The sequence below is a fragment of the Oncorhynchus mykiss genome, chromosome 18, assembly GCF_013265735.2.
Source record: "Oncorhynchus mykiss isolate Arlee chromosome 18, USDA_OmykA_1.1, whole genome shotgun sequence".
NCBI lineage: Eukaryota > Metazoa > Chordata > Actinopteri > Salmoniformes > Salmonidae > Oncorhynchus > Oncorhynchus mykiss.
The window spans coordinates 61773290-61800656 of NC_048582.1; the positions used below are offsets into that span (position 1 = coordinate 61773290).

A 27367-nucleotide genomic window follows, 5' to 3' on the forward strand; every position below is an offset into this window, starting at 1 on the left:
AATAGGGGTTTCTGGATAAACTGAATTTGGGGAATGTTACCGGAATTTTGTAACCCTAGTCCGACAATAATGGAATCAATGATGCAAGGTGTCCTAGGGATTAGAGGGATCACTTTTTACAATGTACTGTAGTTGTACGAGATTTTGCAAAATACAAAATTGTTTAGGCTATATTTAATTTGCCACTATGTTCATTTCACGACTGAATGTGTGAAGTGACGATGATGCGCCACAGTTTGGGGGTTCGCGCAGTAGGCTACGCTAATTTTGCGGTATATCAGCTTTTAGAGCATAATTATGACTTTCACTCTATCGGCCCTCAAACAGATACTAAAGGTAAACCACCGCCTTGAAACCTTGAGATTACAGTGAGTTTTTAGCAAAGGCCGAGACTGTGGATCCGTCGGTAACCGCATCACTCCACCCCCATCTCACCCCCTCCCTTGGAGCTCCTGGAAATATCTGTATCATGTATTTCTTTACCTCTACTTTAGGCAAAACATTTTGTGGACACTGTAATAGGAATTTTCAAGGTGAATAAAAGAAAAGTTGCAAATAGTAAATAAAAATTAATCTGGTTTAATACAATTCAATCAATGTGGTTTATTACAAGTTGCAACAGGGAGACAACGTCCAGCATCAGAAAATGTCTAACTCGCCCTCTCTAAGCAGGCCCTTATATATTAATATTCCATAAACACCCCCGAGAGTCTTGTAGGAAGTCACAACATCAGCTGCTACAGAATTACACAGGGTCACAGAATATAACAACAATCAGTGTCCTTGGTTCTTGTTCCTGCAGTCTGGCGTCAACCACTATCAACAGACATGAGAACAATCCATAACATTCAGTATCAAGTCTAGTGACCATCAACCCATACACAAATGAGTGTCTCAAAGTAAACTGGAAATCATGTGTATTACAGAAAGGGGAATCTATTCAACTAAATAAAGCGAGTATTGCACTCTATATATAAACTCCCAGTAATTTATTGGGTAAACCTGAAGGCACAGTGATGCCGAAACATTGGTGTTTTACCCAATAAATTACTGGGAGTTTATATATATATATAGAGAGAGAGTGTGTGACTCTCTTTATTTATTTTTATAGCTTCCAGTTTATTAGAATCAGGGGGTAGATTCAGATCAGAGGGGGACGGGGTTAGTGTGTAAGCTATGAGTGTGTGTGTGAGGGGCTGAGGGTTTTTAAAGGGAGATATGGGGGTAGATTCAGATCAGAGGGGGACGGGGTTAGTGTGTAAGCTATGAGTGTGTGTGAGGGGCTGAGGGTTTTTAAAGGGAGATATGGGGGTAGATTCAGATCAGAGGGGGACGGGGTTAGTGTGTAAGCTATGAGTGTGTGTGAGGGGCTGAGGGTTTTTAAAGGGAGATATGGGGGTAGATTCAGATCAGAGGGGACTTTAGAACACAAAGGTGTGAGAGCCTCACGCTCAACCCTGTTTTAAACTAGTTTAATGCTAGCTGTTCCTCTGCAGTGCCTCTGCCTATCTTTCTGTCTCTCAGTGTGTCTCTGTGGCCCCCTAGGAGCAGAGGGAGGGGTGAACGTATAAAACCTCTTGGGCTCCCTCCAGCCAGACTGTAGACTTACTGGAAACTATAGAGACACCTGAGTGTCGCCCCACTGGCTAAACTATCCCGTCACAATGCTGTCACGGTAAGCGAACACTAACACAAGGGTTGCCACTTTTGGGTATTTATTTTTGACTTACATGTGTGTACGGGAAATTTTTAAATGACACAATCTATTTGACATATTTGGACACCTGTATTCTTGGAGGAAGTTTATTAGTCAGTCTACCTATAGAGTGAAACTAAAGATGTTTACAGCTGCTTGGGGTACTTCAATGATAGAGAGTGGTGAACAGTTGAATTCATTGTTTTTGTGTGTTTTTTGTGTGTGATCACAATAGGTTGGCAATGTGTGTGTCATTTTTATTATTTCAGATTTCCTTTTTTCTTGTTCAATCCTAAAATTCAATAACAATAGATTTACAACTGATGTCAATGTTGATACTGGTACAAGATAAAGTGATGGGACTCTAAATAGTCTTTAAAAAGATTTAGGGAATTTGGGAAAATGCTCAAGTCTTAGTCAAGATGTTTAATAAACATCCTTTGTTTTTGACTTTTCATTATATTACAAAGATGAGTTGTATAATGTACCAACATTTCATTGATAATTCATTATCCATAATATATATTGGACATAAGAACATCCATAAGATACTTGGCATTGCTGCAAGTTACACATATTCTTATTATAATGTAATGAGCAGGAAAAACACGATTGTCCATTTTACTTAGTCCTATTTGCTTTGCATTTTCCACTACCACTAACTACCCTAAGATGCTTTCTAGGAGAAATTATCTCTGTTTGACAAAATTACGGTTCTCTTTCAAATAATCGTTTGGTGTCTCACAACGGAAATTTGCTGAATAAGTTATTCACTACGGAAGATCCAATCACACGACATCTGTAGTAGGCAGACAAGTCGCGTGGCCAATGAGGAGTGGAGCCTCCTCAACAAAAGGTGCCACAGTAAAAGTATAAAAATAAAGTCAAAATAAAACAGAACAAAAAGTATGTTTGAATGACACCGAGGGGCAGTGTTTTTACAGCTAATGCCGGTTTGCCTGAGGCAGATGCCTTGCAGGTGTTTGTGCACATACACAGGTAAATAGTGCCATACATGCACTCAAACATATTCAATTGGCCTTGCTGTTATGATTTTTGTTGTCCTTGATGTTTTTTGCATTGTTTTGTTTTCGTCTTTTTTTCCTCTTTTGTTCATTTTCTTGGTTATTGGGGGGATTATTTTAATCTTATTTTCTCGGATGGTTGAGGGGCAGCTCTTGGGGAACTGTGGGGGGGGATCTAGGAGTGCTGGTGGCCTGGCGGTTGTGAGCTTGGGCCGGTGGCCGATGGATCGCTGGTCCGTGTCCCCGTTTTTTACCTTGTGGGAGATCTGTCAACGTGCCCTTGAGCAGGGCGTTGACCCTGGTTGCCTCTGTGTGTCGCTCTGAATCGGAGTCTGTTAGATGACTAATATAATGTAGTTGTTGAGCGGCTTCACAGCAAGTATATTGTATGTTTTAGCCTATAGACAGAAACTAAAACAGGAAACCCCAGTGCTCAGGTCTGTCAGCTTCTATGTCAAGGCCATCAGACTGTTAAACAGCCATCACTAACATTAAGTAGCTGCTGCCTCAAATCTCTAGCCACTTTAATAATAAAAAAAATGATGTAATAAATGTATCACTAGTCACTTTAAACAATGCCACTTTATATAATGTTTACATACCATACATTACTCATCTGATATGTATATACTGTACTCTATACCATCTACTGCATCTTGCCTATGCCGTTCGGCCATCGCTCATCCATAAATTTATATGTACATATTCTTATTCATTCCTTTACACTTGTGTGTAAAAGGTAGTTGTTGTGAAATTGTTAGATTATCTGTTAGATATTACTGCATGGTCGGAACTAGAAGCACAAGCATTTCGCTACACTCTCATTAACATCTGTTAACTATGTGTATGTGACCAATAAAATTTGATTCGATGTTTTAAATATAAAAAAGTGCCACGGTATTTGTCACTCTCTTTCTAGCAAAGATCATTACACTCTCCTCAGCATGACTTGGTCCCTGTATTCACCACGAGATAATGCTACCGAACGTAGGACTTCAACCTCTATATATACAGTGGGGCAAAAAAGTATTTAGTCAGCCACCAATTGTGCAAGTTCTCCCACTTAAAAAGATGAGAGAGGCCTGTAATTTTCATCATAGGTACACTTCAACTATGACAGACAAAATGAGAAAAAAAATCCTGAAAATCACATTGTAGGATTTTTAATGAATTTATTTGCAAATGATGGTGGAAAATAAGTATTTGGTCAATAACTAAAGTTTATCTCAATACTTTGTTATATACCCTTTGTTGGCAATGACAGAGGTCAAACGTTTTCTGTAAGTAATCACAAGGTTTTCACACACTGTTGCTGGTATTTTGGCCCATTCCTCCATGCAGATCTCCTCTAGAGCAGTGATGTTTTGGGGCTGTTGCTGGGCAACACGGACTTTCACTCTCTATGGGGTTGAGATCTGGAGACTGGCAAGGCCACTCCAGGACCTTGAAATGCTTCTTACGAAGCCACTCCTTTGTTGCCCGGGCTGTGTGTTTGGGATCATTGTCATGCTGAATGACCCAGCCACGTTTCATCTTCAATGCCCTTGCTGATGGAAGGAGGTTTTCACTCAAAATCCCTTTGCAGAAAAACAGCCCCAAAGCATGATGTTTCCACCAGCATGCTTCACAGTAGGTATGATGTTCTTTGGATGCAACTCAGCATTCTTTGTCCTCCAAACACGACGAGTTGAGTTTTTACCAAAAAGTTATATTTTGGTTTCATCTGACCATATGACATTCTCCCAATTTTCTTCTGGATCATCCAAATGCTCTCTAGCAAACTTCAGACGGGCCTGGACATGTACTGGCTTAAGCAGGGGGACACGTCTGGCACTGCAGGATTTGAGTCCCTGGCGGCGTAGTATGTTACTGATGGTAGGCTTTGTTACTTTGGTCTCAGCTCTCTGCAGGTCATTCGCTAGGTCCCCCCGTGTGGTTCTGGGATTTTTGCTCACCGTTCTTGTGATCATTTTGACCCCACGGGGTGAGATCTTGCGTGGAGCCCCAGATCGAGGGAGATTATCAGTGGTCTTGTATGTCTTCCATTTCCTAATAATTGCTCCCACAGTTGATTTCCTCAAACCAAGCTGCTTCCCTATTGCAGATTCAGTCTTCCCAGCCTGGTGCAGGTCTACCATTTTGTTTCTGGTGTCCTTTGACAGCTCTTTGGTCTTGGCTATAGTGGAGTTTGGAGTGTGACTGTTTGAGGTTGTGGACAGGTGTCTTTTATACTGATAACAAGTTCAAACAGGTGCCATTAGTACAGGTAACGAGTGGAGGACAGAGGAGCCTCTTAAAGAAGAAGTTACAGGCCTGTGAGAGCCAGAAATCTTGCTTGTTTGTAGGTGACCAAATACTTATTTTCCACCATAATTTGCAAATAAATTCATAAAAAAATCCTACAATGTGATTTTCAGGATTTTTTTTCCTCATTTTGTCTGTCGTAGTTGAAGTGTACCTATGATGAAAATTACAGGCCTCTCATCTTTTTACGTGGGAGAACTTGCACAAATGGTGGCTGACTAAATACTTTTTTTGCCCCACTGTATATATATATATATTTATATAAACTCAGCCAAAAAAGAAGCATCCCTTTTTCAGGACCCTGTCTTTCAAAGATAATTCGTAAAAATCCAAATAACTTCACAGGTTTTCATTGCCATGCTTGTTCAATGAACCATAAACAATTAATGAACAGGCACCTATGGAACGGTCGTTAAGACACTAACAGCTTACAGACAATTAAGGTCACAGTTATGAAAACTAAAGAGACACTAAAGAGGCCTTTCTACTGACTCTGAAAAACAACAAAAGAAAGATGCACAGTGTCCCTGCTCATCTGTGTGAATGAGCCTTAGGCATGCTGCAAGGGGGCATGAGGACTGCAGATGTGTCCAGAGCAATAAATAGCCGTACTGTGAGACGCATCATCGGACTGAACTTGTTGTCATTGCAGGCAATCTCAATGCTGTGCTTTACAGGGAAGACATCCTCCTCCCTCATGTGGTACCCTTCCTGCAGGCTCATCCTGACATGACCCTCCAGCATGACAATGCCACCAGACATACTGCTCGTTCTGTGCGTGATTTCCTGAAAGACAGGAATGTCAGTGTTCTGCCATGGCCAGCAAAGAGCTCAGATCTCAATCCCATTGAGCACGTCTGGGACCTGTTGGATCAGAGGGTGAGGGCTAGGGCCATTACCCCCAGAAATGTCCGGGAACTTACAGATGCCTTGGTGGAACGGTGGGGTAACATGTCACAGCAATAACTGGCAAATCTGGTGCAGTCCATGAGGAGGAGATAGATGCACTGCAGTACTTAATGCAGCTGGTGGCCACACCAGATACTGACTGTTACTTTTGTTTTTGACCCCCCTATGTTCAGGGACACGTTATTCCATTTCTGTTAGTCACATGTCTGTGGAACTTGTTCAGTTTATGTCTCAGTTGTTGAATCTTATGTTCATACACATATTTACACGTTAAGTTTGCTGAAAATAAACACAGTTGACATTGAGAGGACGTTTATTTTTTTGCTGAGTAACTGTAATTGCTGTATTGTGAAGTGGAAACATCTAAGAGCAAAAACGGCTTATCCACAAAGTGGTAGGCCACACAAGCTCACAGAATGGGACCGCCGAGTGCTGAAGCTCGTAAAATTTGTCTGTCCTCAGTTGCAACACTCACTACCGAGTTCCGAACTGCCTCTGGAAGCAACATCAGCACAATAACTGTTCTTCGGGAGCTTAATGAAATAGGTTTCCATGGTCAAACAGCGGCACACAACCCTTAGATCACCATGCGCAATGCCAAGCATCGGCCGGAGTGGTTTAAAGCTCACCACCATTGGACTCTGGAGCAGTGTACACACGTTCTCTGGAGTGATTAATCACGCTTCACCATCTGGCAGTGCGACACAAGAATCTGGGTTTGGCGGATGCAAGGTGAAGGCTACCTGCCCGAATGCATACAGTCAACTGTAAAGTTTGGTGGAGGAGGAATAATGGTCTGGGGCTGTTTTTCATGGTTCGGGCTTGGCCTCTTAGTTCTAGTGAAGGGAAATCTTAATGCTACAGCATACAATGATATTCTAGACGATTCTGAGCTTCCAACTTTTTGGCAACAGTTTGGCGAAGCCCTTTCTTGTTTCAGCATGACAATGCCACCATGCACACAGTGTAAATGCTTTGTCGAGATCGGTATGGAAGAACTTGACTGGCATCCATAGAGCCCTGACCTCAACCCCATCGAAAACCTTTGAAATGAATTGGAACGCCAACTACGAGCCAGGCCTAATCGTCCAACATCAGTGCCTGACCTCACTAATGCTCTTGTGGCTGAATGGAAGCAAGTCCCTGCAGCAATGTTCCAATGTCTAGGGGAAAGCCTACCCAGAAGAGTAGAGGCGGTTTTAACAGCAAAGGGGGGGACCAACTCCATATTAATACCCATGATTTTAGAATGAGATGTTCGATGAGTAGGTGTCTACATACTTTTGGTCATGTAGTGTATACACTACTATTCAAAAGTTTGGGGTCACTTAGAAATGTCCTAGTTTTTGAAAGAAAAACACATCTTTTGCCCATTAAAATAACATCAAATTGATCAGAAATACAGTGTAGACATTGTTAATGTTGTAAATGACTATTATAGTTGGAAATGGCAGATTCTTTATGGAATATCTACATAGACGTACAGAGGCCCATTATCAGCAACCATCACTCCTGTGTTCCAATGGCACGTTGTGTTAGATAATCCAAGTCTAGAGTGAGGAAGTGTCTCCATCATTTATGGCCAAGTGTTTACTTCATAGGCATGACGCTAAGGCAACTCTTTTCAGACTACAGGTCGACCGATTATGATTTTTCAACGCCGATACCGATTATTGGAGGACCCAAAATGTTGATACCGATTAATCGGCCAATTTTTATTTATTTATTTGTAATAATGACAATTACAACAATACTGAATGAACACTTATTTTAACTTAATATAATACATCAATAAAATCAATTTAGCCTCAAGTAAATAATGAAAAATGTTAAATTTCGTTTAAATAATGCAAAAACAAAGTGTTGGAGAAGAAAGTAAAAGTGCAATATGTGCCATGTAAGAAAGCTAACGTTTCAGTTCCTTGCTCAGAACATGAGAACATATGAAAACTGGTGTTTCCTTTTAACATTAGTCTTCAATATTCCCAGGTAAGAAGTTTTAGGTTGTAGTTATTATAGGAATTATAGGACTATTTCCCTCTATACCATTTCTATTTCATTAACCTTTGACTATTGGATGTTCTTATAGGCACTTTAGTATTGCCAGTGTAACAGTATAGCTTCGGTCCCTCTCCTCGCTCCTCCCTGGGCTCGAACCAGCAACACAACGACAACAGCCACCCTCGAAGCAGCGTTACCTATGCAGAGCAAGGGAAACAACCACTGCAAGGCTCAGAGCGAGTGATGTTTGAAACGCTATTAGCGCGCGCTAACTAGCTAGCCATTTAATTTCGGTTACACCAGCCTCATCTCGGGAGTTGATAGGCTTGAAGTCATAAACAGCCAATGCTTGACGCACAAAGAAGAGCTGCTGGCAAAACGCACGAAAGGCACGAAAGTGCTGTTTGAATGAATGCTTGCTCCTGCTTCTGCCTACCAGCACTCAGTCAGATACTTAGAAACTTGTATGCTCAGTCAGATTATATGCAATGCAGGACACGCTAGATAATATCTAGTAATATCATCAACCATGTGTAGTTAACTAGTAATTATGATTAAATAAAGGTATATAAAGGTATATTAAATTAAGGTATATAAAAATTTAAAAAAATCGGCGCCCAAAAATACCGAAATCGGCCCTAATTATTCGGCCTATCCGATTAATCGGTGGATGTCTATTTCAGACACTGGTTTTCTATGGCTCTATGGCCCTGATTTGTTGTTATGATCTGAGGGATGAATCTGTCCGATTATCCTGGCTTTGGAGAGCATATGGGAGTTGGCTACATCCCATTGTGAGGTGGCAAACTATTATTACTTATGTAACCCCGGTTCTCTGAGTGAGTATCTCACTGCAGTTCCCTGCTTGCAAGAGCGCAAGGAAGAGGGACATGCTTTAGAATGACCAGAGAGCAGCTCCATGGCACTTTTTATTGAGGAGGCTCCCCTCCTCATTGGCCACGTGACTTATCTGTCCACGACAGACGCTGTGTGATTGGATCTTCCGTAGTGAATTGCTTATTCAACAAATTCCCATTGTGAGACACCTCTATCATCAGAGAACTGGGGTTACAGAAGTAACCTTAAGTTTTAAAAGTGTTGTGACCAGTTCTATCTCTGTGTTCTTTATTCTAACAGAAAGCTGACTGTTCATTTGATCTTTGCTTTGGCTGGTCTTGCTCTCTCATACCACGTTACTGGTAAGAAAACATTAAATTAAACCTTATACATCTTATAAATGTGGGTGAATTTAGAACACTTCCATCAGTAACTACAGTTTAACAATAATGTACATTTTTATAATATGTGCACAATATGTTGTCGAGAGACGATGGTTTCCATTTTAGTTTGATTTCAGGTTCAATGCAATGACGAAACAATGCATTACGGATTTCCTGCTTCACCTTTCTAGTTATCCAGTCTCTAAACTACACTACAAACATTAAGAGAGGGAATATGAGACTGTCATGGAGACACTTAACTTTCCCATATAGAAGAACTGCAATGTCGGATACTCACATAAACACACCTTTACTTTTTCCACATTTTGTTGTCTAACAGACTGGATTTAAAATGGATTCGATGGATTTTTTTTGTCACACCCCATAATGTCACAGTGAAATGTATATGCTCATTTTTTTTCACTAATTAATACAAAATGAAAAGCTGAAATGTCTTGAGTCAATAAGTATTCAACCCCTTTGTTATGGCAACTGTAAATACGTTTAGGAGTAAGACTTTACGGAACAAGTCACATAATAAGATGCATGTGTGAAAGAATAGTGTTTAACATGATTTTTTTAGTGAACACCTCATCTCTGTACCCCACACAATGCAAAATAAATGTGGCAAAGCAGTTAACTTTTTGTCCTGAATACAAAGTGTTATGTTTGGGGCAAATCCAATACAACATGTTACTGAGTACCACTCTCCATATTTTCAAGCATAGTGGTGGCTGCACCATGTTATTAGTGTGCTTGTAATGGTAAAGGACTGGGGAGTTTTTCAAGATAAAAAAAGAAACAGAATGGAGCGAAGCACAGGCTAAATTCTACCTGCTTTCCACCAGACACCGGGAGATGAATTCACCTTTCTGCAGGACAATAACCTAAAACACAAGGCCAAATCTACACCACAGTTGCTTACCAAGAGACGGTGAATGTTCCTGAGTGGCCGAATTACAGTTTTGACTTAGAACTACCTGAAAATAGTTGTCTAGCAATGATCAACAACCAACTTGACAGACCTGAAAATAGTTGTCTAGCAATGATCAACAACCAACTTGACAGAGCTTGAAGAATGTTGCACAATTAAGGTGTGGAAAGCTCTTAGAGACTTGCCCACAAAGACTCACAGCTGTAATCACTGCCAAAGGTTCTTCTACAAAATATTGACCCAGGGGTGTGAGATATTTCTGTATTTCATTTTCAATAAATGTGCTAACATTTCTAAAGACATGTTTTCCCTTAGTCATTATGGTGTATTGTGTGTAAATATACAGTACCAGTCAAATGTTTGGACACACCTACTCATTCAAGGGTTTTTCTTTATTTGTACTATTTTCTACGTTGTAGAAAAAAGAAGAGTGAAGACGTCAAAACTATTAATTAACATATGGAATCATGTAGTAACCAAAAAATTGTTAAACAAATCAAAATATATTTTTGATTTTACATTCTTCAAAGTAGCCACCCTTTGCCTAGATGACTGCTTTGCAGACTCTTGCCATTCTCTCAACCAGTTTCATAAGGAATGCTTTTCCAACAGTCTTGAAGGAGTTCCCACATATTCTGAGCACTTGTTGGCTGCTTTTTCTTCACTCTGTAGTCCAACTCATCCCAAACCATCTCAATTGGGTTGAGGTCAGGTGATTGTGGAGGCCAGGTCATCTGATGCAGCACTCCATCACACTTTCTCGGTCAAATAGCTCTTACACAGCCTGGTGGTGTGTTGGGTCATTGTCCTGTAGAAAAACATATGATAGTCCCACTAAGCGCAAACCAGATGGGATGGCGTATCGCTGCAGAATGCTGTGGTATCCATGCTGGTTACGTGTGCCTTGAATTCTAAATAAATCACAGACAGTGTCACCAGCAAAGCACCCCCACACCATCACTCCTCCATGCTTCACGGTGGGAACCACACATGCAGAGATCATCCGTTCACCTACTCTGCGTATTACAAAGACATGGCGGTTGGAACCAAAAATCTCAAATTTGGACTCATCCGAACCAAAGGACAGATTTCCACCAGTCTAATATCCATTGCTCGTGTATCTTGGCCCAGGCAAGTCTCTTCTTATTATTGGTGTCCTTTAGTAGTAGTTTCTTTGCAGCAATTCGACGACCATGAAGGCCTGATTCACGCAGTCTCCTCTGAACAGTTGATGTTGAGATGTGTCTGTTACTTGAACTCTGTGTAGAATTTATTTGGGCTGCGATCTGAGGTGGCATTATCTTCCTTTCCTGGATCTTCCTTTCCTGTGACGGTCCTCATGAGAGCCAGTTGTCATAGCGCTTGATGTGTTTTGCGACTGCAATTGAAGAAATGTTCAAAGTTCTTGAGATTTTCCGCATTGACTGACCTTCATGTCTTAAAGTAATGATGGACTGTCGTTTCTCTTTGCTTATTTGAGCTATTCTTGCCATAATATGGACTTGGTCTTTTACCAAATCTTCTGTATACCACCCCTACCATGTCACAACACAACTGATTGGCTCAAACACATTAGGAAGGATAAAATTCCACAAATTAACTTTTAACAAGGCACACCTGTTAATTTAAATGCATTCCAGGTGAATACCTCATGGAGCTGGTTGAGAGAATGCGAAGCGTGTGCAAAGCTGTCATCGAGGCGAAAGGTGGCTACTTTGAAGAATATAAAATATAAAATGTATTTTGATTTGTTTAACACGTTTTTGCTTACGACATGATTACATATGAGTTATTTTACAGTTTTGATGTCCTCACTATTATTCTACAATGTAGAAAATAGTAAAAATAAAGAAAAACCCTGAGTAAATGTGTCAACTTTTGAATGGTACTGTATATATATATATATATATATATATATATATATATATATATATATATATATATATATATATATATATATATATATATATATACACACACACACAGTTGAAGTCGGAAGTTTACATACACCTTAGCCAAATATATTTAAACTCAGTTTTTCACAATTTCTGACATTTAATCCTAGTAAAAATGCCCTGTCTTAGGTCAGTTAGGATCACAGAATAATAGTAGAGAAAATTATTTGTTTCAGCTTTTATTTCTTTCATCACATTCCCAGTGGGTCAGAAGTTTACATATACTCAATTAGTATTTGGTAGCATTGCCTTTAAATTGTTTAACTTGGGTCAAATGTTTCGGGTAGCCTTCCCACAATAAGTTGCGTGAATTTTGGCCCATTCCTCCTGACAGAGCTGGTGTAACTCAGTCAGCATTGTAGGCCTCCTTGCTCGCACACGCTTTTTCAGTTCTGCCCACAAATTTTCTATAGGATTGAGGTCAGGGCTTTGTGATGGCCACTCCAATTTCAATGGCCAGACGACGAACTCCAACTCACCCAATGTTTTCTTCTTCATTTATCAGATGTGAGTAGCAGTGATACATCCACAGACACAAGCAGTGAGTCACCAATTCATTTGAATGGAAATGAAGCACACTGACTACTGGGGATTTCCTGATAATTACAGTAATGGTGACTTCAATGACAGCATCAAAGTCACCCGTCCTTGTCTTCCAGATGGAGATACCAGCGTGGAAACCACAGGCAGTCCTGATGCCCCTGATGCCCCAGGTGAGGCCTAGGAGTAAAATACACAAAGGTCAAAGATAAGGGTTAAGGCCAAAGGTCGAAATCATTAGAGTGCAGGATGTAGTTATTACGATTAGTTATGAGGATGCATGGCAATTTGTATTTCAATTTAATGCAGTGGAATATTTTCTCACAGGCAAGTTCTGCATGCTGTGCTGTACTGAAGACTGCATCGAGGAAAGCAGCCATGTCGGGAGCCAAGGTTGTTGGGTGCCCTGTATGGAGGCATGTTGGAAGGAATGTATGGAGCCTTATATGGATCTCTGTATGGAGCCCTGTACACAGGATTCGTCAAAGGTGTGCGACAGTAAGGGGGACATTAATGAGGACAGTAAGGGGGACATTAATGAGGACGGTAAGGGGGACGGTAAGGGAGACAATAAGGAGGACAGTAAGAGGGATGGTAAGGGAGGCAGTAAGGAGGACAGTAAGAGGGACGGTAAGGGGGACGGTAAGGGAGACAGTAAGGGAGACGGTAAGAGAGACAGTAAGGGAGACGGTAAGGGGGGCGGTAAGGGAGACAGTAAGGGAGACGGTAAGGGGGACGGTAAGGGAGACGGTAAGGGAGACGGTAAGGGAGACAGTAAGGGAGACACTGAGGACAGTACGGGGGACGGTAAGGGAGACGGTAAGGGAGACGGTAAGGGGGACGATAAGGGAGAGAGTAAGGGAGACGGTAAGGGGGACGGTAAGGGAGACAGTAAGGGAGACACTGAGGACAGTACGAGGGACGGTAAGGGAGACGGTAAGGGAGACGGTAAGAGGGACGGTAAGGGAGGCGGTAAGGGAGGTGGTAAGGGAGACGGTAAGAGGGACGGTAAGGGAGACAGTAAGGGAGACAGTAAGGGAGGCGGTAAGAGGGACAGTAAGGAGGACATTAAGGGAAACAGTAAGGAGGACGGTAAGAGGGTCAGTAATGAGGACAGTAAGAGGGACGGTAAGGGAGGCGGTAAGGAGGACAGTAAGGAGGACAGTAAGAGGGATGGTAAGGGAGGCAGTAAGGAGGACAGTAAGGAGGACAGTAAGAGGGATGGTAAGGGAGGCAGTAAGGAGGACAGTAAGGAGGACAGTAAGAGGGATGGTAAGGGAGGCAGTAAGGAGGACAGTAAGGAGGACAGTAAGAGGGATGGTAAGGGAGGCAGTAAGGAGGACAGTAAGGAGGACGGTAAGGGAGGCAGTAAGGAGGACAGTAAGAGGGATGGTAAGGGAGGCAGTAAGGAGAACAGTAAGGAGGACAGTAAGGAGAACAGTAAGGAGGACAGTAAGGAGGACGGTAAGGAGGACGGTAAGAGGGATGGTAAGGGAGGCAGTAAGGACAGTAAGAGGGATGGTAAGGGAGGCAGTAAGGAGGACAGTAAGGAGGACAGTAAGAGGGATGGTAAGGGAGGCAGTAAGGAGGACAGTAAGAGGGATGGTAAGGGAGGCAGTAAGGAGGACGGTAAGGGAGGCAGTAAGGAGGACAGTAAGAGGGATGGTAAGGGAGGCAGTAAGGAGGACAGTAAGGAGGAAGGTAAGAGGGATGGTAAGGGAGGCAGTAAGGAGGACAGTAAGAGGGATGGTAAGGGAGGCAGTAAGGAGGACAGTAAGGAGGACAGTAAGAGGGATGGTAAGGGAGGCAGTAAGGAGGACAGTAAGAGGGATGGTAAGGGAGGCAGTAAGGAGGACAGTAAGGAGGACGGTAAGGGAGGCAGTAAGGAGGACAGTAAGAGGGATGGTAAGGGAGGCAGTAAGGAGGACAGTAAGAGGGATGGTAAGGGAGGCAGTAAGGAGGACAGTAAGAGGGATGGTAAGGGAGGCAGTAAGGAGGACGGTAAAGGAGGCAGTAAGGAGGACAGTAAGAGGGATGGTAAGGGAGGCAGTAAGGAGGACAGTAAGAGGGATGGTAAGGGAGGCAGTAAGGAGGACGGTAAAGGAGGCAGTAAGGAGGACAGTAAGAGGGATGGTAAGGGAGGCAGTAAGGAGGACAGTAAGGAGGACGGTAAAGGAGGCAGTAAGGAGGACAGTAAGGAGGACGGTAAGAGCGGCGGTAAGGGAGACAGTAAGGAGGACAGTAAGAGGGACGGTAAGGGAGACAATAAGGGGGACAGTAAGAGGGACAGTAAGGAAGTCAATAAGGGGGACAGTAAGAGGGACGGTAAGGAACTCGATAAGGGAGACAATAAGGGGGACAGTAAGAGGGACGGTAAGGAAGTAGATAAGGGAGACAATAAGGGGGACAGTAAGAGGGACAGTAAGGAAGTCGATAAGGGGGACAGTAAGAGGGATGGTAAGGAAGTAGATAAGGGAGACAATAAGGGGGACAGTAAGAGGGACAGTAAGGGGGTTAGTAAGGGAGACAGTAAGGGGGACAGTAAGGGAGACAGTAAGAGGGAAAGTAAAAGACAGTAAGTGTGAGTGTAGTCTAACATTGCTCTTAAGTTCCTTAGCCCTCCCTTGGCCCTCAAAATGGGGAAGGTGTCTACAGAGATACAATTGAATTATTATGCTGTTTTGATGTGCATAACATTTTTCCCCACTTTTTTTGACTGTATTGTTGTTGTTTTTAACTTCCTGATGTTTTGAGATCCTCTCTAGTGTTTACAGGACATAAGGGTCTGATTGGTGAAATCAATGCTAGCAGTAATATACAGAATGACAATGTATGAGAAGTAATGTGTCGCTGCAATACTGACAAGTAATGTATCCAATTCCAATGATAATGAGTACATGATGCGTGAGATGTTCAATAAAGAATCATTTTTGTGATGTGGATTTTTGCCACTATGCACAACCTGACTCCAGGGCCAAGCCTCTCCCCCTTCAGAAGAAGGCCTCTGTCAGGTTTATTATGGGTTTTATGGTATAAAATCACATTTTATAATGAAGTTCACTGCTTTACTTTGAGTTTATTTTGATTTCTCGGTTCTCTTTGTTTTAAGATACTTAGTATGTTGCATTTATTCAATATAATCACTTATGACAATCAAAGTTGTAACACATAAGATAAGAACGATTGACAGGTAACATGTTTTTTGTTTATTGATTGTTTCTGCTGTTCAGGATTTCCCCTTCTGCTATACAGATAATGTTATGCCTGTTCAGTGCATTTTGGTTCCTGGAAGACTGTTTGCTCTCCCACTGCAAGATGTGCCCCGTTACAGTGCTGGATGAAGAGGCACGTCTGTCAATCCACTAAAGAAAAGTATGGAATGTTGGATTCAAAATTCTTGGTGCCCCTTAAATTTGGTTAACCTCTCTTAGGTCAGGAGTCTTCTTCTCAAAAACCCATTGGAGGAAAAGCTTTCTCATCCAATGGGTTTTGTGAATGAGACGAGGAAAGAGAGGAGAGGACATGAGGAGTGTGCAATTGAGATCTTCCCAATGTATCCTAGGTGACCTACCTGAGTTGAAAGGCCAATGGCTGTAATTCAGCTATAGGTAGTTTCAAGTGATAGATATACAGTATCTAATATACGGTCTTTTCTGACCAAGAGGGTGGACAACATTGACTAAAAGTTTTGACCAGGGTCTACGTACTTGGAGAGCAAACAGTGATAGGATGACTTTGTAATGATGATTTTGTCCTTCAATTGTTGGGATATTCCAAGGAACCTGCCTGTCGGGGGGGTGTGTATCTTAGGTTAAGCCAATGCTGGTGCGACGAGGAAAATGCTAGACGGGCCTAGGTTAAATGCAACAATGTAATGCTATTAAAAAACTAAAATCGTGCCTTTCGCCCCCATGACTAACAGAGGTCAAAATAAGGATAAATGCCAGACTTTTCTGAATAAAATGAGGTAAAGAATACACAGAGCGTAGAAATTTCTAATATAACTAAATAAATTATATGCAACTAATAAAAAATGACTAACTTTCTTTAAAAAAAACTATAAAGTTATTTTTGAAGGGCACCACTCAGACCTATAACGTTAGGACCAATTTCCATCGCTCAGACCTATAACATTAGGACCAATTTCCATCGCTCAGACCTATAACGTTAGGACCAATTTCCATCGCTCAGACCTATAATGTTAGGACCAATTTCCACCACTCAGACCTATAACATTAGGACCAATTTCCATCGCTCAGACCTATAACCAATTTCCACCACTCAGACCTATAACATTAGGACCAATTTCCATCGCTCAGACCTATAACCAATTTCCACCACTCAGACCTATAACATTAGGACCAATTTCCACCGCTCAGACCTATAATGTTAGAACCAATTTCCACCACTCAGGCCTATAACGTTAGAACCAATTTCCACCACTCAGGCCTATAACGTTAGAACCCATTTCCACCACTCAGGCCTATAACGTTAGAACCAATTTCCACCACTCAGGCCTATAACGTTAGAACCCATTTCCACCACTCAGGCCTATAACGTTAGAACCAATTTCCACCACTCATGCCTATAACGTTAGAACTTATTTCCGCCACTCAGGCCTATAACGTTAGAACCAAGGAGGACGAGGAAGTGGAGGCGGAGGTGGTGGTGGGTGATGTGGTGTAAGAGGAAGTGGTGATGGTGGTGTAAGAGAAGGTGATGGTGGAGGAGATTCACATGCTTCACCCTCTGACCCCAACTCCCATGGTAAAGCCTTGTTCTGTCATCTACTGACTATCACCATGTTATTACCACTTTATTCTAGGCTGTCATGTTAAGTGCTACGAGGAGTTTCATTTAAACAATCTGTTTTTACTGACCTCTTAACATCCCCTGTCTATCAGATGCTTCTTTGCCTGTACATGCAGGTTCCTCATTAGATACCAGTATTGCAGGTAAAATGACTTATTATTAACTGTTAGGGCTGTCAGAGTTTATCAGTTAACTCTAGTTAACTTTTTATAAAACATTTTTTTTAAATTGACATAATCTATACAGTTAAAAGGAAGAATTCTATGTTAAAACAAGGTCAAAGAAAGTGTGCCTTATCAATTTAATAGATGTTGCTAAATATGACTTTTGTAAATCAGGATGTCAATATTGTTGTAATGCTTTTGGTTTAAAAATAATCTTTAATTACAGCTCAATTTCAGCAAATTAAGAATTTGCGTTTAATTGTTATTTTTACCATTTCAAATCTCTATTAATGGTTAATTATCACACAATTACCTTAATTAATCAATTCCTATAATGATTAGTGATTTCTCTATAGAAACACCAGGTTGTTTTACAAGCTCTGTCTGAATGGCTGTGGTTTGCCTCTATTCAAGAGATTGAACTAACAATCTCTTAGTAGGTGCAGGGAGTCATGGCAGTTCAGTGTCACACGTGCAAGCCCTAGGTAATCTCTCTGCCTTGCCTTGGTTCAACTAGATCTGCTCAGCATTACACCTCTATAACAATAGTCCAATAATGCATTACATACATCCTGGATACATTGTATTGACAGTAGACCAAAAGGAATTAGAAACTTATTTTAGGAACAGTGGTTGTCCTCTCAGGAACAGGGGTTGTCCACCCAGAAACAGGGATTGTCCACCCAAGAACAGTGGTTGTCCTCTCAGGAACAGGGGTTGTCCACCCAAGAACATTGGTTGGTTGTCCTCTCAGAAACAGGGGTTGTCCACCCAAGAACAGTGGCTGTCCTCTCAGGAACAGGGGTTGTCCACCCAGAAACAGGGGTTGTCCACCCAAGAACAGTGGTTGTCCTCTCAGGAACAGGGGTTGTCCATCCAGGAATAGGGTTTGTCCACCCAGAAACAGGGGTTGTCCACCCAGGAATAAGTCATATCCCTCTAAATGTACACTGCTCAAAAAAATAAAGGGAACACTAAAATAACACATCCTAGATCTGAATGAATGAAATATTCTTATTAAATACTTTTTTCTTTATAGTTGAATGTGCTGACAACAAAATCACACAAAAATTAAAAATGGAAATCAAATTTATCAACCCATGGAGGTCTGGATTTGGAGTCACACTCAAAATTAAAACCACACTACAGGCTGATCCAACTTTGATGTAATGTCCTTAAAACAAGTCAACATGAGGCTCAGTAGTGTGTGTGGCCTCCACGTGCCTGTATGACCTCCCTACAACGCCTGGGCATGCTCCTGATGAGGTGGTGGATGGTCTCCTGAGGGATCTCCTCCCAGACCTGGACTAAAGCATCCGCCAACTCCTGGACAGTCTGTGGTGCAACGTGGCGTTGGTGGATGGAGCGAGACATGATGTCCCAGATGTGCACAATTGGATTCAGGTCTGGGGAATGGGCGGGTCAGTCCATAGCATCAATGCCTTCCTCTTGCAGGAACTGCTGACACACTCCAGCCACATGAGCATTGTCTTGCATTAGGAGGAACCCAGGGCCAACCGCACCAGCATATGGTCTCACAAGGGGTCTGAGGATCTCATCTCGGTACCTAATGGCAGTCAGGATTCCTCTGGCGAGCACATGAAGGGCTGTGCGGCCCCCCAAAGAAATGCCACCCCACACCATGACTGACCCACGCCAAACCGGTCATGCTGGAGGATGTTGCAGGCAGCAGAACGTTCTCCACGGCGTCTCCAGACTCTGTCACATCTGTCACGTGCTCAGTGTGAACCTGCATTCATCTGTGAAGAGCACAAATGAAAAACGTCCTGCACGGTGTTGGGCTGTAAGCACCCCCCCCCCCCGTGGACATCGGGCCCTCATGGAGTCTGTTTCTGACCGTTTGAGCAGACACATGCACATTTGTGGCCTACTGGAGGTCATTTTGCAGGGCTCTGGCAGGGCTCCTTCTTGCACAAAGGCGGAGGTAGCGGTCCTGCTGCTGGGTTGTTGCCCTCCTACGGCCTCCTCCACGTCTCCTGATGTACTGGCCCGTCTCCTGGTAGCGCCTCCATGCTCTGGACACTACACTGACAGACACAGCAAACCTTCTTGCCACAGCTCACATTGATGTGCCATCCTGGATGAGCTGCACAACCTGAGCCACTTGTGTGGGTTGTAGACTCCGTCTCATGCTACCACTAGAGTGAAAGCACCGCCAGCATTCAAAAGTGACCAAAACATCAGCCAGGAAGCATAGGAACTGAGAAATGGTCTGTGGTCACCACCTGCAGAACCACTCTTTTATTGGGGGTGTCTTGCTAATTGCCTATAATTTCCACCTGTTGTCTATTCCATTTGCACAACAGCATGTGAAATGTATTGTCAATCAGTGTTGCTTCCTAAGTGGACAGTTTGATTTCACAGAAGTGTGATCCACTTGGTGTTACATTGTGTTGTTTAAGTGTTCCCTTTATTTTTTTGAGCAGTGTATTTGTATAAGCATATCTCAATGGTCCCTTGCAGATTAACTTCGTATCATATTCAATGTGTTTACCTTATAGGCTCAATGGAACAAGCAGGAGGGAGCTCCACTCTCATCATCATATATGAGACTCATCCACTACATACAGCCTGCAGGTATCATTCACTACATACAGCCTCACAGCTTCACCTCGTGGCTATGACCACATCACAGCCATGATAAAAAATGCCATAACACATGGACATGAGTGTATTATTGGTTTTATACAACAGATTACCAGCATTAAAAATCAAGATTATTTCCAAAACCATCCATTTTTCAACAAAACGTGATGCAACATTCACTAACACTTGTTGTCAAGTGACATTTTAGGCGTTCTATTTCGCTATTCGTATTAACTGCCATGTAAAGCAAAACTACCCAAGAGCTGGTTGATAGTTCCAGAACCTTAGTTTCTAGGAACGCTGTCCATGGTTCTGAAAACAGCGCTGAAACATTGTAGCAAAGACATTGATACAACAGATCAAAATAGAAACCACAATGTCACAGCAGTGACTGCTATGTATTTTTGATACTGAATTGCACATTTCCACGGGGCAGAGATCCTTCCCTAGGGACTCATACACGCAGCCACAATGATTCTCTCTGTCTCTTTCCATTGGATTTTTTGTGGTTCTTGGTTTCTTCATTTACATTTTTTTTTCATTGCAAATGAGTCTGGCTGCAGTTTGTGATTTCCTTCTTTGCCACTTCGGCCTAAGTGCAACTGCAAATCAAACCACACCTTATTTAGTAGGTGGCTACACATTCTGGAGAATATTACCCTTCTCCTGTTTTGAAACAGTTGCCAGATTGATGTTTATCCCCGTTTCTAACAGCCATTACAGAAAGCACTTCACTGCCCAGTTGGTTTGTCTTGATGTAGCTAGCTTCTTCATTTTCTCCTTTTCTTACAAAGTTGTCCATAGCAAAGTCCTCCTCCTCCTCTTCTTGTTGGAACCATTCATTAAACGTTAGTAGATAAAACAAATCAAAAGTAACTTTAAAATCATCTATGACGAGTTAGGTAAGACTAGTAGTTGTAGTAGTGGTAGTGCGCTGCTTGGTAACGATGTAAACAATGCCAATTTATATGAAAGTGGCCAATGTGTATGCTGTCTCATATACAGTTGAAGTCGGAAGTTTACATACACCTTAGCCAAATACATTTAAACTCTGTTTTTCACAATTCCTGACATTTAATCCTAGTACAAATTCCCTGTTTTAGGTCAGTTAGGATCATCACTTTATTTTAAGAATGTGAAATGTCAGATTAATAGTAGAGAGAATGATTTATTTCAGCTTTTATTTCTTTCATCACATTCCTAGTGGGTCAGATGATTACATACACTCAATTAGTATTTGGAACCACTGCCTTGAATTGTTTAAAACTTGGGTAAAATGTTTTGGGTAGCCTTCCACAAGATTCCCACAATAAGTTGCGTGAAATTTGGCCCATTCCTCCTGAACGAACTGGTGTAACTGAGTCAGGTTTGTAGGCCTCCTTGCTCGCTTTTTCAGTTCTGCCCACAAATTTTCTTTAGGTTTGAGGTTAGGGCTTTGTGATGGCCACTCCAATACCTTGACTTTGTTGTCCTTAAGCCATTTTGCCACAACTTTGGAAGTATGCTTGGGGACATTGTCCATTTGGAAGACCCATTTAAGACCAAGCTTTAACTTCCTGACTGATGTTGCTTCAATATATCCACATCATTTTCCTGCCTCATGATGCCATCTATTTTGTGAAGTGCACCAGTCCCTCCTGCAGCAAAACACCCCCACAACATGATGCTGCCACCCCTGTGCTTCACGGATGGTGTACTTTGGCTTGCAAGCCTCCCCCTTTTTCCTCCAAACATAACGATGGTCATTATGGCCAAACAGTTCTATTTTTGTTTCATCAGACCAGAGGACATTTCTCCAAAAAGTATGATCTTTGTCCCCATGTGCAGTTGCAAACCGTAGTCTGGCTTTTTTATGGCGGTTTTGGAGCAGCGGCCTTTCAGGTTATGTCGATATAGGACTTGTTTTACTGTGGATATAGATACTTTTGTACCTGTTTCCTCCAGCATCTTCACAAGGTCCTTTGCTGTTATTCTGAGATTGATTTGCACTTTTCGCACCAAAGTACGTTCATCTCTAGGAGACAGAACGCTTCTCCTGCCTAAGCGGTATGACGGCTGCGTGGTCCCATGGTGTTTAAACTTGCGTACATTTGGAAATTGCTCCCAAGGCTGAACCAGACTTGTGGTCTACTTTTTTTCTGAGGTTTTGATTTTCCCATGATGTCCCATGATGTCAAGCAAAGAGGCACCGAGTGTGAAGGTAGGCCTTGAAATACATCCACAGGTACACCTCCAATTTACTCAAATTATGTCAATTAGCCTATCAGAAGCTTCTAAAGCCATGACATAATTTTCTGGAATTTTCCAAGCTGTTTAAAAGGTACAGTCAATTTAAAGTATCTAAATGTCTGACCCACTGGAATTGTGATACAGTTAATTACACGTGAAATAATCTGTCTGTAAACAATTATGTAAACAAAAATGACTTGTCATGCACAAACCAACTTGCCAAAACTATAGTTTGTTAAAACTTTTTATGGCTGCAGGGGCAGTATTGAGTAGCTTGGATGAAAAGGTGCCCATTGTAAACGGCCAGCTCCTCAGTCTCAGTTGCTAATATATGCATATTATTATTGGTATTGGATAGAAAACACTCTAAGGTTTCTAAAACGGTTTGAATGATGTCTGTGAGTATAACAGAACTCATATGGCAGGCAAAATCCCGAGGAGAAATCAAAACAGGAAGTGAGAAATATGAGCTTGGTATGTATTCACCACAGTTCCCAATGAAATCCCTGAGATATGATGTTGCACTTCCTAGGGCTTCCACTAGATGTCAATCGTCTATAGAAATTTGAATGAGACTTCTGTGTTGTGGGACTGAATGAGAGCAGAATCTATCAGGTGACTGGCAGTCAGTCATTTTTTGATCACGCACATTCCTCATGGCATCTATTGCTCATCAAGACACAAAGAATACTCCGGTTGGAACTTTATTGAAGCTATATGTTAATCAGCATTTGAAGGTAGTTGAATTGCAGGTGTGTCAGACTAAAATATATCTTCACTTCTTAAGGTGCAGAAAATGTGGAACTGGAACCTGCTGACTTCCATATGAAACCTTGTATCAAGTTTCTACGCTACAGATTTCAGTGTACTGACCAGTCGGCAGGACAGAGAGACAGTGATCAAGCCCACTAGCAAATTTTGTTGTTTGTGTTGGTCTATTTAAACTTAAAGATGACACTGTATATAAACTTTTTGCGCAATTATATACAAGTTATCCTGTACGTTATATTTTATTTGTTGCATAAACGAGAAAGACAAGAGGCTACCAAAAACTGATTCAGATGAATACGGATCAGTGTTTTAAATCCCTGTGAAAATTGCACAAAAGCTCAAACAATATACTCAATCTTTATTAAGGTTTGTTATTTTGGAATTTCAGCAAGTACTGTACTTCCCAGTAGAGAAAATGTGAGAAATATTAATCTCCACTGTCAGAAACGGTACATTGCTAAATGTATGTTACTTGAAAGTAAACTCTACATTAAAAGTAACATCTATTTTTGACCATCAAACTAATGTCTCCATATTTTTCATGTTCTGAAGGGGGAGCACTGTTTGTTCTCCAATTGCCCGTTCAACTGATTACTCAATCAGTTGCAACTACAATATCACCTTAAATGCAGCAGATAATGTACAATTCATTTATTTGATTTGAAACATACCATATACAAAATATTGTTCTCGTGCGTAATATGGGATTCTCCGGTAATATGGGATTCTCCGGCGGTAAAATTGGTAAAAGTTCTTAACTCAAAACTCCGCACATCAATACACTCCAATAATTCCCCCTTCTCCGTCTCAATGGCCATTAATAAAAAAAAACTAACTAGTTTGAACAAACTAAAAATGACCTCCGGGGGCAGTAAAAGTAACATTTCACAAAGTTCCTCACACTCGAACCAATATTCAATTGTTTTCCTAGAAAAGGATTTGACATCAAAAAAAAAAGAAGAAGCTTGAAGGAAACAGGCTTCCAAATGAGGACCATAGGACTGAGTAGACATTGAGGGAGGATAAACATGTAATCCTGCTTTAAGTTAAGCTATTTTCCAAAAAGCAACTCATAATGGGATGTGCTGGCTCGCAAATAATTCACTCGGGGATATTATGTCCGTCTCTTGTCATAGACAGAAAGCGTCCTAAAAGCAGTCTGTACAATTGCATAAAGGGCCAGTCTTAATTCAAAGGATTTGATTTCAAGACATGAATACTTGCTGTGAACAAAAGGGTTATCCACTAAAAGAGGGTTCAAATGCATTCCTGACCACCCCCTTTTGGTATTTGCCCTAGAACTGCACTGCTGATTCCCTGCACTAGAACAGTGTTCCCCAACTCCAGTACCACCAACAGCACACGTTTGCTCCAGAGAATCTCACCTGATTCAACACAGAGGACTTGATGGTTATATGGCAAGTTGAATCAGGTGTGCTGTTGGGGCTCGCATGGTCTGACCTAGGTATTAGATGGATGTACCTAATAAACTGGCCAGTGGGTGTATATACACTTTAAAGCTAGAGTCCTTAATCAAAACAATAAAGCCCCCCCCCCCCCAGATTCTGCATTGGTAAAAAGCTGAGGTATAGGCCTAGAGAAATGTAACCTCTCAACTTCATAGAGCTGAAGATGCAAGGACCCCAATTAGAGATCCCAATTAAGTTATTCCCCCTAATTTCGTGGTATCCAATTGGTAATTACAGTCTCATTGCTGTGACTCCCGTACGGACTCGGGAGTCGAAGGTCGAGAGCCATGCATCCCCCGAAACACAACCCAACCATGTTTTGAGGCTATATAGTGTTTGTTTACAGTTACACTGAACAACAATATAAACACAATATGTAAAGAGTTGGTCCCATGTTGCATGAGATGAAATTTCCCAGAAATGTTCCATACAGACAAAAAGCTTATTTTTCTCATTTTCTGCACAAATGTGTTAACATCCCTGTATTTCTCCATTGCCAAGATATTCCATCCACCTGACAGGTGTTGAATATCAAGAAGCTCATTAAACAGCATGAACATTATACACGTCTGACTTGTGCTGGTGATAAAATGCCACTTCAACATGGGCAGTTTTGTCACAACACAATGCCACAAGTGTATCAAGTTTTAAGGGAGTGTGCAATTGGCATGCTGAGTGCAGGAATGTCCACCAGAGCTGTTGGCAGAGAATTGAATGTTAATTTCTGTACCATAAGCCACCTCCAAAGTAATTTTAGAGAATTTGGCAGTACGTCCAACCGGCCTCACTAAAGCAGACCACGTGTAACCAGGCTAGCCCAGGACCTCCACGTCTGGCTTCTTGTCTGAGACCAGCCCCCAGACAGCCGATGAAACAGGAGTATTTCAGTCTAATAAAGCCCTTTTGGGGGGAAAAACATATTCTGGTGGGCCTCTACACCCTCCAAGGCCCATTCATGGCTACATCCCTGCCCAGTCATGTGAAATCCTTAGATTAAGGCCTAATTAATTCCAATTGAATGGCTCCCTTATATGAACTGTAACCAATAAAATCTTTGAAACGGTTGCATTTATATTTTGGTTCAGTATACATTGTTTACAAACAAAACAAGATTTTAACTTGGGGTTCTGATGGGGAGCGACAGTTGAACTAAGCTCATGAGGCATTTCTAAGTTATATTCTTCTAGAATGCTTAGATGTAGCAACTAAAGGATTCTATCATTAAAACTTCAATAACTGAAATACCAACAGCATTCCATTATGAATTATGCAATGAAAACATGTCAAACAAAACACTTTCTGCATCTAATGTGAATAAATCAAGATAATGGTGCAGTACAAATATTTAAAAACACTTAAAAGTATAAAGGTACTACCATTATATCAATAGGTAAAATAAAATAACCCCCCCCCCCCCCTCCAGAAAAAATCGAAATAAAAAATATAAAGTGTTTTTTCCCCAGAAACAGTAATGTACTGGATCGATGCCCTGTGTTACAACAATTATTCTGAATACTTCCACTTTTATTCATTAAAGAAACTTGGTTGTCAATGCTTAACTTGACCCGGTAATGATTACGCTTTTAGGGAGTTTTATTTAAGGCCCGCCAATAAGACCACAGATAATTCAACCCTGGAAGTCATTTCCAAGAGCTGAACAAACCATTGCAGTAATTTAAAATCGAACTTCTGTTTCGATTAATCTAAAGCAAAATTCTTTCACTAGGAAGTTTAAGCCTTGAAATGAATGAAGCTCAATAGCTCAGAGAATAGTGAAAAACCATAATTTGGATTCAACCGGGTTGTTTTGTCATTATCTGCACATGAACACGACAAAATAAAATTAAACATACTAGTTCATCCCTTTATAAAAAGTTTCTTCAGGATAATTTGGGCTTGTCTGGTGCTGCTATGTCAGAGGTGAGTGAGATGGTAGGTTCCTCTTCAGGGTCCTGGCTGAAATACAAGTCCCCCTCCAGCAGAGTGGGGAGGTCCGCCCCCCCGTTCTCATTGGTCAATGGGTCAGTTAGTAGCATTGGCTGGTTGGTGTACTGGACAAGCTGCTTCCCTGCTTTAATCAACATATGAAAACACATGAGATCATTTTTTGCATAGGAAAATAAGCATAATTAAATATAATGGCTGAGCATTGTATAATATAAATCAAGGTAAATTGGAAGCACAGTGTAGTTTATTTTATTGACTACTGGCGTTAACGTAATCCCAGTGATACGCTTGCTGGAGTTAGTGTTGATAACTGGAGTTGATTGAGAGGAGTACGTTTAACTCCATAAGAGTAACCAGAGACAGGGAGAGATATCCATGGGGTGAGTATCCACAGCCCCTTTACACATCTTTTGAGAATACAGCAAGAAGTTTAAGCCGCACATATTCAGAGTTGATTCAACCGTGTGAATTTTGGCAGTATGTAGTATGTGCGGAATATGTTGCTTTTTGGGCGACCTGACCAAATTCAGATAGAAATGTGAGTTATACATCAGTCACTCATTTAAAGCAACTCGGAGAAGTGGCAGCTCCATTCTACACTCCCCATTTGCCTGCTTCCCATTCTTAAGTTTCATTTTTTCACAGCTGAAGGGTTTTTCCTCGGCTTCGAACAGCTGATAACCAAAAATATGGTATTATCGAAAACATATTTCACACTGGTTTAAATGATACAATGATTCTCTGCACTGCTTGTTCTGTCACAAACTTAAATTAGGCGAACAGT

General features: G+C 41.5%; 2 protein-coding genes across 5 annotated transcripts in view; one reads left to right on the top strand and one right to left on the bottom strand.

Annotated features, from left to right (window-relative positions):
* Positions 1 to 1368: 1368 nt before the first annotated feature.
* On the top strand, positions 1369 to 15520 carry LOC118941200 (protein qua-1-like). Its single transcript, XM_036953450.1, has 5 exons — positions 1369 to 1675; positions 9073 to 9134; positions 12550 to 12585; positions 12704 to 12757; positions 12912 to 15520. The coding sequence occupies exons 1-5, from the start codon at positions 1665 to 1667 to the stop codon at positions 15161 to 15163; spliced, it is 2415 nt and encodes an 804-aa protein (XP_036809345.1). The 5' UTR covers positions 1369 to 1664; the 3' UTR covers positions 15164 to 15520.
* An 8202-nt stretch (positions 15521 to 23722) lies between these two features.
* Positions 23723 to 27367, bottom strand: part of hsf1a (heat shock transcription factor 1a) — a 31566-nt gene continuing 27921 nt past the window's right edge. Inside the window, exon 14 of one of the 4 annotated variants that reach the window (XM_021570534.2) lies at positions 23723 to 26704. In XM_021570534.2, coding sequence (XP_021426209.2) covers positions 26517 to 26704 — 188 coding nt within the window. In that variant the 3' untranslated portion in view covers positions 23723 to 26516. 4 annotated transcript variants of the gene reach the window in all.